Source organism: Rhinolophus sinicus, linkage group LG09 (assembly GCF_036562045.2).
Source record: "Rhinolophus sinicus isolate RSC01 linkage group LG09, ASM3656204v1, whole genome shotgun sequence".
In the NCBI taxonomy this organism is placed as follows: domain Eukaryota; kingdom Metazoa; phylum Chordata; class Mammalia; order Chiroptera; family Rhinolophidae; genus Rhinolophus; species Rhinolophus sinicus.
In genome coordinates this window covers 19,208,437-19,223,613 of record NC_133758.1, presented here as the reverse complement: position 1 = coordinate 19,223,613, position 15,177 = coordinate 19,208,437, and the positions used below count along the sequence as shown (strand labels likewise).

Here is a 15,177-nt window from a genome sequence, read left to right as displayed (position 1 = left end):
GCCTCGCACAGTCAACTTAACGGAAAACACTTGAGATGCAGCAACATAGCTCAGCAGGGAAGTGCGACCACTGAGCCCCTGACAAAGCACAAGAAGCACAAGGTGAGATTTTCAATTCCAGTGTTAAGCCAAGAGTTGACTTACTGAGTGAGGTCAAGTGGCAAATAACGATAGCCTAACTCATTCTTTGGCTGGCACTTAACTGCATCGTTTTAGATACAGGCTACTGTTTCAGGGCTGCTGGTGTTATTTACAGCCCGGGACACATCCTTACTCTGGCCAGCACTAGGCAGGTTCTGATTTCTGAGGTGGTTCACATCGCGACGTGAGCACAGCTCAAACTGATACCCTTAGCATCTGTCCCATTCAGTAAGAACTCTCTACACGGCTGAGCATTGTGTAACCTCAGCAGCTTGCTGAGTGGGGTTTAATTTCACGCCATCGGTGCGACTGCAGGGATCTCTACTGCCCTTATTAAGGATGAATTACAGAAGGTTAAGGATTGTGAGACGAGGGAGGAAGTGGAGGAAGCAACTGGAGAAAAGGGAGAAGAACTACGACACTTTCAGCAAAGAAGACGGACAAAATCCAAGAAGTAAAAAAACAAGTTTATTGTTGGACTATTTCCAATACCGTATTTCCCTGAAAATAAGACCGTGTCTTATATTAATTTTTGCTCCAAAAGACGCATTAGGGCATATTTTCAGGGGATGTCTTTTTTTTTTTTCATGTACAACAATTTACATTTATCCAAATACAGTCATGTCATCTTCTTCTGGAACATCGTCATAACGTACTAAAGGTGTCCGTCTGGCTGACGATCTTAACCGGGGCTTATTTTCGGGGTAGGACTTATTTTCGGGGAAACACGGTAGTAGATGTTAAGGGCCCATACCCCAGCATTGTTTTTAGGGCACGATAGCAAGTTACACATGGAAACCACCACCAGAATCCAAGGCAGGAATTGATGCAAGTCAAAATCCAGATTAGAAACTCAGGCAGAAGAATGCAGGTACCATAAATAACCACAATCTAGCAAGCTATGAAACCAGGTCCAGCACAAGCCCCCCAAATCCTACTCAGCAGGGGTGAAATGTAGTATCTGCATTTTCATAGCTCTCCGGATCACTGACATACCCCAAAGTGGGAAAACCATGGCTCTGCTGCTTGCAACATCCACAGCCTCTGCTGAGGATAAGACGTGGTTCCCAGGGACTGCGCCATCTTGGGTGACCTTGCGCATCCTTGGGTTGACCAGGTGGACCTGCCCAGGAACAGCCAATGAAGAAGCTACTTTCTGCGCAAGCTTTCGAGCTGTTGTCATTAGTGACACAGGAACAATGATGCAGAGTGGAGCCAATCTAAACTGGAACTGGAGATTCAGAAAGCGTGCTTAACTCAAGGCTTGAGTGAGAAGAAAAACGTACAGAGGCAAGAGTGAGTCACGTGGACGGCATCAGAATGGGAGGAAATGCATGTCTGCTGTTGACAGGATAACCTGGCCCCTCAAGCTTCAGAGGTCATGAGCATCTTGACTGCACTGCCCTCTGAGGCCAGGCTGCTCACACCAGCCAAGCCTGGTTCCTGACAGAGCATCCTTAGAACGGAGCCCACATCTTCAAGTGCCCTTGCAACCGAAATAGCCAAGCACACCAAGTGCCAGGAAGGGCTAAAGATAGACATTAGGCATCCTGTGAGTGGTGTCAAGGTGGGGTGCTCTTCTCAGTGCAAATGGGGAAGTCCCACAATTGTAAGCTATGGAATAGTTAGGTCTGGAGCTCTAGGGTTGAAGACTTGAGATTACAGGTAATCCTCAAAGCCAGGACCTTAATATACCTTTTGTTCCTTTCTTCCCCACACCTCAAAAAGGAAAAACACACGCATAGCCCTACAGCCTCCCCGTCAATGCTGGTGCTTTGCTAGGTAAGGGGACCCAATCCAAGGCTGCTGTCCGCATAGGGAAGCTGCATCCAGTGAATCAGCACCCCAGCACCCTTCCCAGCCCTTCAGGCTCTCAACCCCACACTGCCCTGCCCTGGACTGTGGCTTCCCCAAGGGTAAGACCTTCTCCTAGCAACAGGAGTTGCAGCAACAAATAGTACAATTCACATGTTCTCTCATTTTCTCTCATCATTAAGCCCCTGAGGGTTGCACCATCTTCTTGCCGTTCTACAAAGCCTAGAGGTTAAACAATTGCCCAAGGTCACACAGCTAAAGGGAAAACCTGTACTCTAAAGCCAGGTCTATACAGTCTGAAGGTTATGCTCTTAACCTCTATGTTCCCTGCCCTTCGCCCACCAGAGTGTAAATGTTTTTAACTGTGATATGACACGATACAAAATTTACCACCTTAACCATTTTTAAGTGTACAGTTCAGTGGCATTAAGTATACCCACATTGCTGTACAACCGTCACCACCATGTATCTCCAGAACTTTTCATCTTGCAAAACTGAAGTTCTGTACCCACTGAACAACAATTCCCTACTCACCCCTCCCTCCCACAACCACCATTCTACTTTCTATCTCTATGAATTTGACTCCTCTAGGTACCTCATGCTAAGTGGAATCACACATATTTGTCATTTGCTAACTGGTTTATTTCACTTGGCATAATGTCCCATAGGTTCACCCATGCTATACACGACTCAGAATTCCCTTTTTTTAAGACTGGATGACATTCCATCGTATGGATAGACCACATCTTGCTTACCCATTCATCCCTGGTACTGGGTTGCTTCTACTACTTTTGGCTAACGTGACTAATGCTATGTCAAACTCCTTTATTATCCTCCGCTCAGTGGCTAACACCCTGCCTGACGCACAGCAGGGGAAAGAACATACAAAGAGCATCCTTCCATCTACTTTCAAAAGAGCATTTTAGGAAATTAGATGACAGGGACTCTGATTTTGGAATCAATAGATATTAATGCTATTATACTTGTCATAACATTGAGGCAATTATACACCCATACATTAAATTATGTTAATATACACATATAAAGTGGGACTATAAATCAGTGTAACTACTATAACATTCTGTGAGCCTTTATGTTCTTAAGCCAACAGACCAGAACTGCTACATTCAAATGAGTATTTTTCTAACAGCCTGGGAGCTCTCCACTGATTGATCACTGAGCGGATTCGAAGCCCAACTGTAAGCACCCCCAGAAGATGACAGCTAGTCAGAGGCCACACAAAACTGGCATCAGTACCTGGAAGTCACACTTAGTCTATAATAGAAATAGGTGTCAGGGAATCCCTACCTTACTCAACCACCTTACTTCTTTGAATAACTTCTGGCTATTTCCAGAACAGAAATCTGCCTACCTTCCAGGCATAGAGTTATCACCACCACACAAAGGAAACAAAAGAATACACCATCAGATTTGAAGCCAGTTTCAGAAGAGGTATAAATGAACCCGGATCCTCGCTCTACTGCCAAGGAGGCCATCCTGAAGGAAACAGCATTCATTCAGATGGGTAGGATCTAGCATGTTCGTTACAAAGTGAATCACATTTTAAGGGCATTCTCATCATTTTGGTACATAGCGCTTGCTACATAGTTTTACACACATATGCCCAGTAAAATGACAATTAAAGAGCAAGCAGCTTGACAGCAAAGAAACACTACTTTCTGGCTGAGGAGACATTCATTTCCCTTATTTTACAAATTAACATTAGCCCCCATTAGTGAGTGTAGGCAAACTGAGAATGTCATTAAATCTGAGACAAGATAAAGCAATTTATCTCCTTTTAATGTACTAATACCTCCTTAGTGCTTATTCACACAAATGAACCACTGGATCGGAAGAACTCAAGGTCAAAAGACTACGCTGCAGAGATGGGCTCTTCCTCTCTGCCTGACATACACCCCGGCAGGCAAGTGGAACGTGCCGACACATTTGTTGGCTGAGTGAGAAATATAAAAGAGGGTATGAATCTGTTAATAGCTGGAAAGTGTAAGAAGTACTATTGTCATCCCTGGGGAGAGAAGACAACTGAAACAGACTCAATCTAATTTTTCTTCCCTGATTCATTGTTGTCTTTTGAAAGCCACCTGCTCTGTTCATTTCCCAGGAAGGACAGAGATCCATATGTGCGCCCACCCAATCATGCAAATACCCATGAGTCTTGATGAGATTGTTGGTAAAAACTTGTGAGTTAACTGGGAGAAAAATAAAAGGAGATTATGCTTTTAATATAAATGATAACCTTAGGAATGTAAGTGCAAAAAATATGTGTACTCAAAATTATATGTAAAATTAGGATGTTCAAAAAGAAGGCAGTTATATCAGCTTTCACATCCACAAATGTTACCTTGCTGTTATTCCACATTCAAACCTTGTGCTAAGCCTTCAGGCACAGCAATAAAAAAGAAAAACAACATTTAATTATCTCCTGACAGGGGCTCCACATTTCATAGATTTAGGCAAGTGCCAGAGGGAACAGATGGGCCTTCCACTGGGTACCCTAAGCCAAAAGCCAAGCCAAAATGACAGAAGATAACGATACAATCAAGGTGGCTGCTTGGTGAAAAAACGCCTTTCCTCGAAGTGTCATGGCCCAGGAATAGGAGGTGAGTATAGGCGGCCATTAAACCAATTCAATGGCATGTATTGAGTTTCTACAGCATGCAAAACTATTTCCTGGGAACTGTGAGGGATGTGAGTGTGAAGAGTCAACCTACATCTTCAATGAGAGCAATTCTGCAAATATACACACCCAACCATTAATGGTGTACACGTAAGAAGTAAAATGGAGAATCAGAAAATCTCAAAGCATCTTAAATTTGGCATTTTAGGTTCATCCTATTTTCAGAAGCATCGCCTCTCTGGGATATGTAAGTAATTGATGAAGTACAGTAATAAAACGAACGCCTGTGAACTTACCATGTAGTAGCTCAGCACAACCCCCACTCCTGCCACTCTCAACCCCTTGGGAACTACTATTCTGGTTTCCTCTTTCTTACTCCCTGGTTTTCCCTCACAGTTTTATCACGTGTATATCCTTCCACAATACTGTTCATTTCGCTGATTTCAGAAATTCGTAGAAATGGTTACCATTCTGTACGTATTCTTCTCTGAAGCACCTTACATGGTACCGCCATCACAGAAAGTCAGGTAATCGGTTCTGAGCATGTGTCATATCGTTGGTGGGACAGCACGGGGGTCTGGACGAGCAACCAGCAAAAAGAAGTTAAACCAGAGTCTAAAGTGAGTGGGCAGGGCACACAAAGTCGAGACCTGAATAGTACAATTTATCTGTTCAAATGTTTTACCTTCTCATCCTTCCCTAAAGAAGCACAGCACCCAGGTCCCAGTACAAATGGAACTGGCCTTCTAGTGCCCAGGCTCTTTCCTTGTAAAGGCTCGTCTCTAAGCCAGGGGACCAGAACTTCTCAGTGCCGAAGAGATTATAAACCAAGTTTTTGAATCCCATGCAGAAGGCGTCTGGATTCATTCATTACCTTTAGGAGTTCATGTCACAATGCATTTGAGTTTTATAATGGCTAAAGCTCTCTGGGAAAAAATCAGTAACTTTTCATGATGGGCCCTCTCATTCCTCCCCAAACTTCAGCAAAGGAGAGAAAAGCCTGCAGGGCCTGTGTCACGATTAGAATTGCTCAAAGAAGGGCAAAAGTATGTCAGTCAGTCAATAAATGTTGAGAGGAACATTATGAGCATTAACTCGGCACTCAGATACATAAGCTCGATCAGCGCCACAGCAAGTTATCAAGATATTATCACCAGCGCCAGGATCCAGACAACCTGAAGAGCTTCTCCTCATTTCCAACCCAAGATGCCCTTGCTTGAAGGATGGCCAAGATGACACCCTGAGTGAGAAGGGTGAGCTCCTTTTCCATCAAACACCTGCCCCATTCAAGTGGTGGTGAGCCGGGTATACCCATGAGGGTGAAGACGTCGGACTCACGGGCGGATGGGAGAGGGCTTCCAGGAGTATCATACTTGGTTCTCTGCTCCTAGCTTAGAAGGGGAACCAAATGCCCATTAGACATCAAGCACAGTAGGAAAGACAATGCTCTCACTGTGGGGCTTTTAGGGGGAGCTGGAGCCAGACAAAGTGCCGGGAAGTAGACCGTGCCCTGGAGTGAAAGGATGGTTCAATTTACAATCAAATCATTGTATACTGCTCGAGTTTCATATACATCTAGTTTGCCCTTTCTGAAGATACGAACCTCTCTGGGGGCTTACATGGCCTAAGGAAAGCCAAAGACAAAGTTTTTGCCTACACCTCGGACACAGTTTTAAGAGGCCCATGGGGCTGAGTGTGGTGGTGGCAAAAGAACACAAAGCCACCGATTCCCAAAGGAAATAAGTGCATGGTTAGACGGTCTGCCTGGCTTTCTGCACTTGGAGACTATCCTTTCTCCCTTCTCCTCTCACTGCAGGAGATTCTCTCTGCTGCTGGCAGGCAGGGCAGTGGTAGGTAGAAAGGAATCTCCATGTTAGGGACTCTCTTGTGCACAAATGTTCTGGAACCAATCATCAGTGGGACAGAACCTCATGGAAGGCAGTGGAGCAGAGAGGTCAGGCAGGCCCTTGGCCAGACACCTACCAATACCTACGAGGAGTACGGACGGCATCAGGCACGTCATGTAAGCCTGAGGTGCCTCATTGGTACATCGTAACGTTCTTGTTAAACAAGTTACTACAAAGCACTTAGAAAGGGCCTGGCTCAAAAGCACTCGATAAACGTCAGCTACCCTAACTAGTATTTTTCTAGTGGTGGAGCTTACAGAGCTGCAAGCTCCAAACTAATGAAGGGGGAAATACATGCCAACGTGCCTTATTTTACATACATCTGTACATTTTTTCTGAATATTCTGGTTTCCATGACTGCCTATCTCTAAAAATAGACACTTAATGAACTAAAACTTCGATGTCTTTTTTTTTTATTTCTTGTATTAAAACTACAAATGAACACACCAAACACATGAAAAGATGCTTGATTCACCAATGAAAGTCAACTGTAAGTCAAAAATGAAACATTTAGTGTTAAGTTTAAAGGGAGGAACAATGACCAGTGCCAGGGAGGAGTGAAAAAACAGACTGGTTTTCTTTCTGATGAAGACTGTAAAGGTGTGTGCCCGCAATTCCACCTTTAGGGACTTTTCCTGAGGAAATGATTACGCGAGGTTCCAAGAATGTTTGCAACATTTTCCAATGTATCAAAACATTGGAAAAAATATTCATCAAAATGGAAATGGTTAGAAACATCCAGGTAATGCATATTATGCAGCCATTAAAATGGTAAAATTACCTTTTAGGTTGTGAAAAAAGCCATAGATTAATACAGACGGGTATGGACTGCATGACCCCCTTTATTTTTTAAGTACATGTTGCAACGTGCGTAAGCCTGAAGCAGTGCTGCTCAACAGAAAGAGGGCATACCACGTAGGGAATTTAGAATGTTCTAGTAGCCACGTTACAAACAGGTGAATCAAATAAAATATTTTAGCCCAATAGAGCCAAACTATCATCATGGCAACACTTAATATAAAAAGAATGAATGAGCGACTTTACGTTCCTTCTTTGTAGGAGTCTTGGAAACCTGCTATTTTCCACTTCTAGTGCCTCCCTGAGGGGCGAGCCACAGGGGACCACCCTACTGGACAGCACAGGTCGAGAGACCCCACAGAAGTAGCTAACAGTAGCTGTTTCTGGGGAAGGGAAGTAAGGAGCCTTTGCCTTTCCAGCACTGTAAGAATTGTTTCAATAATCATTTGTATTAGCAGAAAAAACAAAAAAAAGGAACGCTGTAAAAAATGCTTTCTAATTTTCCTTTAAAGCCAGAAGACGAGACCAGAAAGCACAGCTTAAATTTAAAACTTCTTTCAAACTGCCCTTGCTCCTTCCCCAGGGGGTGGTGGGGAAAGTGAGAACGTCTCCCCATGCCTTGGTCATCTACTGCTTGGGTGGCAATTCTTCCCTTTCTCTCTCACCAAGTCCCCCGTATGACCAACAGCCCTTTAGGACAGCAGTGGGGAGGGTCAGAAGAAAAGGCCGGCACCGGGACTAAAAGGGACAGCGGGGAGCAGCTGCTAAGCACATTCAGTGTGCCCGACACTGCCAGGCAGGCTCTTTACATGTGTCACATGTCACATCATCCTCCAATAACCTTGGGAAACATACCACCCTCATTGTGCAGATCAAGATACTTAGAAAGTCTCTGCTCCAAGATGTCAGAGCTAAGAGCGTTTCACCACAATACCCAGGATGGCCCACCGAGATCCTGGGCACACAGACCACGTGACCTGTGGGCCAGGGCTGCCCATTCCGAGATCATCATCTCATCTTAATAAAATCATGCTGGAAGACAGCTGCATTTCTTCATTAGAGGAAAACAAATTCCAGGCATCTTTTATTCACAAGAACCCCACCCAGATCCCGACACTTCTTTAAACCCATTCTTATATCTTCAAACGTAAATAAAATATTTCCACTTAAACCACTGTCACTCCAAACTCAATATGTGAAAACGGAGCGTAACCCTCATCCTATCCTGACTTATTTCTGTGCAGCCTCAAGAGGGAAACGTCAAGGTCACAGTGGACTCTTCCCTTACCCTTGCCCACACAATCAAACATGTGCTGAGTTCTAGGCTCAGTAATACCTAAGTTGCTTTAAAAAGACTAAGCACACCTAGTACCTACATCTTAATTTCTAAATACCATTCTTCAATGTACATAAAAAATGAAAAAAATTACAGCCATCTACTTAACTAAGGGATCAAAGTGACACCGTCAGTAATGAAACATATTAATACCATGTATCTCCTGAGATGGTGCACTGAGAAAGGCACGTCACTTCTGATACATTCTTGCCAAAAATTCGTTACCTCCATTTAAGCATGAGAAAACATCAAGCAATCCCAAACCGAGGGTCATAACTGACCTATCCTCTTACAGGGCCAAAATCCTGACAGAAAAACTTGAGGAACTGTCACCAATCAGAGGCAACTAGAGAGCTATGATGCTAAATGCCATGCAGAATCCTACATGAGATCCTGGACCAGAAAAAAGTCCTGAGTGGAAAAACTGGTGCAATTCCAATAAGGTTTGTAGGCAAGTTGATAGTATTGCACAAATGTTAATTTCCTGGTTTCAGTAATTGCACTATGCTTATATGAGGTGTTAACACCAAGGGAATCTGGAAAAACACACACAGGAACTCTGTGCTATTTTTCACAACTTTTCTGTAAGTCTAAACCTATTTCATAATGAAGCGTTTCAAAATATTACCATTATTACTACCCGCCCAAATATGTCTAGCTCATCCCTGTCGTTGGGCTGAAACTACCCTCCTCTTGTCTCCTGCTAGGGCCTTCTTCCCGGTGTCCATGTATATTCAAATCCCATTCATTCTTCAAGGCCAAGCCACATCCCACCGCTGCCCAAGGAAGTCTTTCCCCACTACTACAGCCCACCTGCCCACCGCTTCTACAAAATGCCCTGGAACTGTATCTGCCCTCCTCTCGTGACACATGGGTGATGCTGTATTGTTAGTTAACTGTGTGTGTTTAGGTTTTGTTGCCCAATGACGATGTAAAATGTATTTGGATAACAAGTACATCAGAGCACATGCTCTGTTCACTGTACAATGGACGGCTTTTTAATGTGCTTTCTGAGAACCTAATGAATTACAAAACAGAGGTCAACTACTATTTCAACCCCATGGGGTTTATCTTGATAATTCTGCACGTACAGTGACAAACATACTATCACTTAGGGAAGGCAGTATTTGGACTTCTACAGTGTAAGCAATATGGTTTATAGCTGAACCTTACCACAGAAAAGTATACTTTTTTTTTAATCTTGTCAGAATTTAGAATGTCTAGTTGGTTTCCACTCAGGTGCCTGAGCCCTGACAGAAAAGAGAATGCCATCTCTGTTGAACAAAATACAGAGGGCTGCCAAAAAGGTTTTGAGAAAGGAAATTTCACATTTTAAGAAAGGAAAAAACTATTAAAATTACGCTGATGGTAACCACTTTGTGCACCTCCCGTAATTGCAGAAGTCAAATGTGACTTGTATTCATCTTTTGTTATCGGTATATATTGCGTATTATAATTTTAATATAGTTTTTCTTTCTTAAAATGTGTATACATCTTTTTGGCACCCTCTGTAAGTGCAATAACATACCTAGACTCCAACCAGACATGGAGCTGTCGAAAAGCCTTCTAATGTGCGACTATCCTGCAGCTAATTAAATGAAATATTAGGAGCACATGAACCAAAAGAAAATGGAAAAACAACTAGCAGCTAAAAAGCAAGCTTTCCCAAGAGGCCCAAGTGGGGAGCCTGGGGGTCACCAAACAGCTATGAGGAAATTCTAGCAGGACTTTAGGCGGGGCAGTTCGGGAGCTACCTAGGAGACAAGCACCTACGAAAGCAGAACGCTAAACACACTGGAGCCTCCAAAAAACGTTTGCTGCACCCTCTGCTCTCCAGCTCTCAGCCTAATAGAGATGTGGCATGACACAAAAACTACAAACAACGGGGGACAGGGCAACCTGGTTTAGTGTGTACAGGTAACAGGCAGAGAACATGCTGTGTGAACTGGGTAACAATTTGCCTGCAAACTTTGAAATTCTGATGGATACCATCAGGCCCAAAAAGGGCCCATTGTGTTTATAGGCCTACCTGAGAAAGGGGAGCAGAGAGGAAAGGAAGTGGCGGCTAGGGATGGGAAAGGACTTATACTTGGGAGGAACCTACATTACCTGAGGCACAGGTAAGGGCCAGTTAGAGTTCACCAACCCGAAAGCACATGAGTTCTATTTTCCAAAGGACTGACTGATCCCGAACTGGAGCCCTTAGGATAAAGGCCTCTGGGCTCAAAGTCACCACTGTCATACACAGGGTGCATCTACCAGTAAAGCAACCTCCCAAGAGCCCCCCAAAATCCAACTGCTCAGACACCACATATCAATTAAAAATTCAAGCAGGAAAGAAAGGCTTAAAGGGAGTGATTTCAATCTGGTGATTTCCCACTCCACTGGTTAGAATCAAAGTAGTATACTGAAAATCACATTACTTGAAAGAGCAATACTTCAGTTTTTCCTCCAGAATAACCCACAGTTGTATTATTCAGCCTGAGGGAAAGGTTACGTATTTTACTTTAAAAAAAAAAATAAATCAGACTATCTTCTGCAACTATCATAATTAAATCATACCATGCTTGCACAGTTGGGGTGTCTTCCTGGGACCTGTACAAATCAAAGGAGTCCCTATTGTCTTTTCCTGTGGGTTGGAAACAAAAGTCACACTTGCCACATCCGTGCCAGCTGTGCCGAGAGCCCTGAGGAAGCTCCACCTTTCTGTAAGAGTGAATGCGGCTGACTCACCTGAACATCAGCCTCCAGGTGTATGACATGTACTCCGAGTTTCTTTTCCCATCCAGAAAAACCTCACTACAAAGAAAGCAACTTCTCAAATGTGAGGTGTTGGGTTTTCTGAAAACAGGAGTGCCTTTGTGAATGGGAAGGGCCCTTTGCCAATGACTCAAATCAACTCCAAAATATATATATATATATATATATATATATATATATATATATTCACAGTACATGAGCCAGCTGAAGAGAGCTGACAAAGAGCAAGAAACTAACTTGGAGGGAGGGAAACGGAGGAAGTCTTCTCTTGGATAACTAGGAATAGACTAATATACTAAGTTCTTACCTGAAACTATTTATACTTAGCTAATTTATACATTTAAGTCCCTCATTCTCATAATGTCTTCCAACTGTGTCACTAACGCAATAGGTATCATCAATAAAGGGCTTTAAAATGTCCATCCCAGGTGTAAATACTGCTGGCATAATGGATAATTATTCCCATCATACATAATACACTGAAGGGTGTGCCTGGATCCAGCATTCATCACATTAGAAAAGCCCCACTAGCAGGTTAAAAACAAAAGGGAACACCGGCTACTTTGATAATACACAAAAATGAACAAATCGTCTCCCCCAAGAAACAAAGCGAATATAAATAGCAGACACAATTTCTCTGTATAATTTATGAGTCATATGCATACTGAGAATCCAGCTTAGCAAGTGAGGTGACAATGGTTAGGAAACAATGCACCGTTTCTCATAGTAAAGCCTAACTGCATAAGTGTGTTTAACTCTGCCAGAAAGAAAAGTAACTGCAACACAATCTTGAAGATACTGCATTGATCATAGAAAATCTTCTCAAATTCAGATTTATAGACCTAAAAATGTTTAAGAACTAGAAATCTATTAACACAGGGATATACAGTCGCCCCAGGAAGAAAGTCTAATACTATTTGGATTACGCCAACTCTCACACCAATAAACTTAAAAATATGTGTCTTGTATGTTCTCCCAAGACCTTTGCCTGGTGAAACAGTTTTGTCCATCTCCATAAGTCCAGAAAAAGTACACTAAAACTTTAGCTCAGATTCCCCCTAATTCATTTTTAATAGTTAATATACAATATACTCATTTCTAACATGCAACAAAATTTCTAAGATTGAGTGGTCTCCTCTGAAAGTGTTGTCTTTAAAAGCAATCCAATATGAATTCTTTTTCCAAAACTCAGGGCTTCAAAAATTAAGGGTTTATTCAGTTATCCATTAGCTTCATATAATGTTGCAATCATCTGATAAAAGACTTCAGGATACATTGCAGGTATATTCACTTAAGTCACTCATTTCACTTGGGAGTACAAGTGGCATTTTCATGAACTTTCCTGTAACAAAGCTCAGCACTTTATACTTCAGATTTTTCCCTGACTCACAGGTTTCCAACCTCCAGTCAAAGTTCCTGATAACCCACTTCAGGGAAGGAACTGAAGCCTGGAGCTTTGAGAGCTCCTCCCACGGGTAAACGGGGTGGGGTGCTTTTCCAAAGCCAGAAGCACCCGAGATTCCCCACGCACACCCCCACCTCTCCCGGAATCTATCCTCCGACCATTCGTGATCGCTGCTATCGCTGTGAGGGGAAGCCTGGTGGGGATGGTGCAGGTGTCCCCAGCTGCTGCGACCCCGCCCCCAGCCGGGTTACATCCTCTGCGGTGGCGGCCTCAGATCATCCCAGTTCAGCCCTGCCCCCCTCCCGGAGGTACGATGAAATTAGAAAACTTGCTAAACGAAAAGTAGCCAGCCCACCCAACGGAAGGACCGGCCCACGTGCGCGGCAGCGGCAAGCAATCGCCAGGTGAGGAGGCGGAAGTAGCTCTTCCTCCTCCACCCAGACCTGTTGGCCCAGGTAGGTGTCCTGAGGATCCCACACCCACGAGTGTGCGTGTACCCCCCGCACACATGCACACCTCTGCATAAAAGTGAGCACAAGGCATTGTCAAAAGTGCCCCGGCCACAGCCAAGACGAGCACGCAGGAAAGGCGCAGGCAGGAAAGGAGTGGAACATCCAAAACTGAAGAGTGGGTTGGAGGTGGGCACGTGCTTTAAATGCCCCGACCCCTCTCACCCCCAGCGCCAGGTCGAAACTCGAGGGTACCTGGGCGGCGGCTAAGCACCGGTGGGCGTACGGGGAAGCGGTGACTGGTCCCTAACTTTAACCATAGCAACTGCCGCCGAAGCAGGGCGTCTCCACCCGCTGTACCTGTCCCCGACTGAGGACAGCCCCATACATCCATCCTAACCCTGCAGGCATCCTGGAAATCCACACTCCACACCACCCCACCCCCGCCGGCGTTACTCCAACCCCCTCCCCACAGTGACTGAAGCCCTCCTGGTACCCACCCAGAGGGGTCACCTCCGAGTGCCCCTCCCTGTCAAACTACGAATGCGCTTCCCTGGGATCTCCAGCGATCCACCTCCAGCCGCTGCACCCCTCACACCACGTTGGGACCCCTTCTCTCTCCACCCTCAAGTGCAGGAACATCCCCTCCAAGTTCAGGGTTTCCCCTCATTGGCCTCGGGAGAGAAGGAAGCCTTACAAGCCTTAGAGGGTCGACCTTGGGAGCTCACGCTGAAGAGCACCTGGGGTAGGATCCATGATTGAGACGGGCGCCACCGCAGGGGGCTGTCCCCACGCACCGGGTTCCGAGCTGGCCCCCGCGGTCGGTTCGGGGAATTCAGGCCGAGCCGAGCCGGGGTCGGGGCGAGAAAAGCGATGACCAAGGGTCGGGGAGGGGGCCAGAGCCCTAGCCAGGGGCAGAGTCGCGGCCGGTCAGTGCCAGGCGCTCCCCGAACAGCCAAACTTTCTCCTCCACCCCGAAGTTAGGGGCGCCGAAGAGATCGTGAAGGAGAGCCTAAGAGGCAGCTCAGGTGCCTCCCGGCTCCCGGAGCTGCAGGAGAAGGCGCCCGGGAGGGCCGCGGTGGCCTGGAGCGCACCGCCCCCGCCCCAGCAGCCCTCACCTGTGCCCGCCCGGCCGCGGCGCGCGGCCCGCACTCACCTGGCTGTAGAGCTCGCTGACCGACATGACCCCGCGGGCAGGGCCGAGCCCGGGGCGCCGTGCCCTGCAGACTGCCCTCGCTCGTGTCCCGGCGGGCGGCGGGTCCCGGCTCCTCGCTGCCCCGGTGGCGCTCAGTCCACGGCCAGCCCGCCTGGCGCCATCTTCCTGGGCTGGCCGAGAGTTTGTGTGTTTCTCGTCCCTTTCCCCCGACCTGTCCCGCCGGCTTCCTGGAGGCGCCGCGACCGGCTCGCTCCCTGCCGGCGCGACCTTTACTCCCGCGGCAGCGGCGTCGCTGCGGCCCGGCCGGAGTTGCGGGCGGGCGGGGCAGGAGGCCGCGCGGCGCCGCTCCCCGCTCAGGTATGGGAGGCGGTGCCGGCGCGGGGCGAGGGAGGGAGGGAGGACTAGCGGGCGTCAGAGCGGGCGGCGGGTGTGTGCCGCCGCGCCTTTGCGCCCAACGGGGCCGGGCTGGACGCGCCCTCCCGCGTCCCCGCCGCCGCGGGGTCCTCCGAACTGGGGGCGGGGCGGGCGAGGAGCGGGCGGCGGCCGCCCCCTGCTGGACGCCGCGCGCACGCGGGACAGGTGCGCGCCGGCTGCCGCACCTGCCGCGCCGCGCTCCGGGTCCACGCGGGCTGTGCCTCGGGAGGCTGGGCCAAGAATGGAGTACGGACAAAAACGCGAGAGGAAAGTAACCAGAGAGGCGGCAAGAGGAATAAAAGGGGGGATGTCTACGGTGGAAAGGCTCCATACACTGTCCTCTGTGTTTTACGAGGCT

General features: G+C 46.7%; 1 protein-coding gene across 2 annotated transcripts in view; it reads right to left on the bottom strand.

Annotated features, from left to right (window-relative positions):
• MYO5B (myosin VB) overlaps window positions 1-14,812 on the bottom strand; it is a 312,690-nt gene extending 297,878 nt beyond the window's left edge. Inside the window, exon 1 of one of the 2 annotated variants that reach the window (XM_019721483.2) lies at window positions 14,406-14,812. In XM_019721483.2, coding sequence (XP_019577042.2) covers window positions 14,406-14,432 — 27 coding nt within the window. In that variant the 5' untranslated portion in view covers window positions 14,433-14,812. The remainder of the gene's footprint in view (window positions 1-14,405) is intronic. The other variant, XM_019721491.2, reaches the window with a different exon arrangement.
• Between the last annotated feature and the right edge of the window lie 365 nt (window positions 14,813-15,177).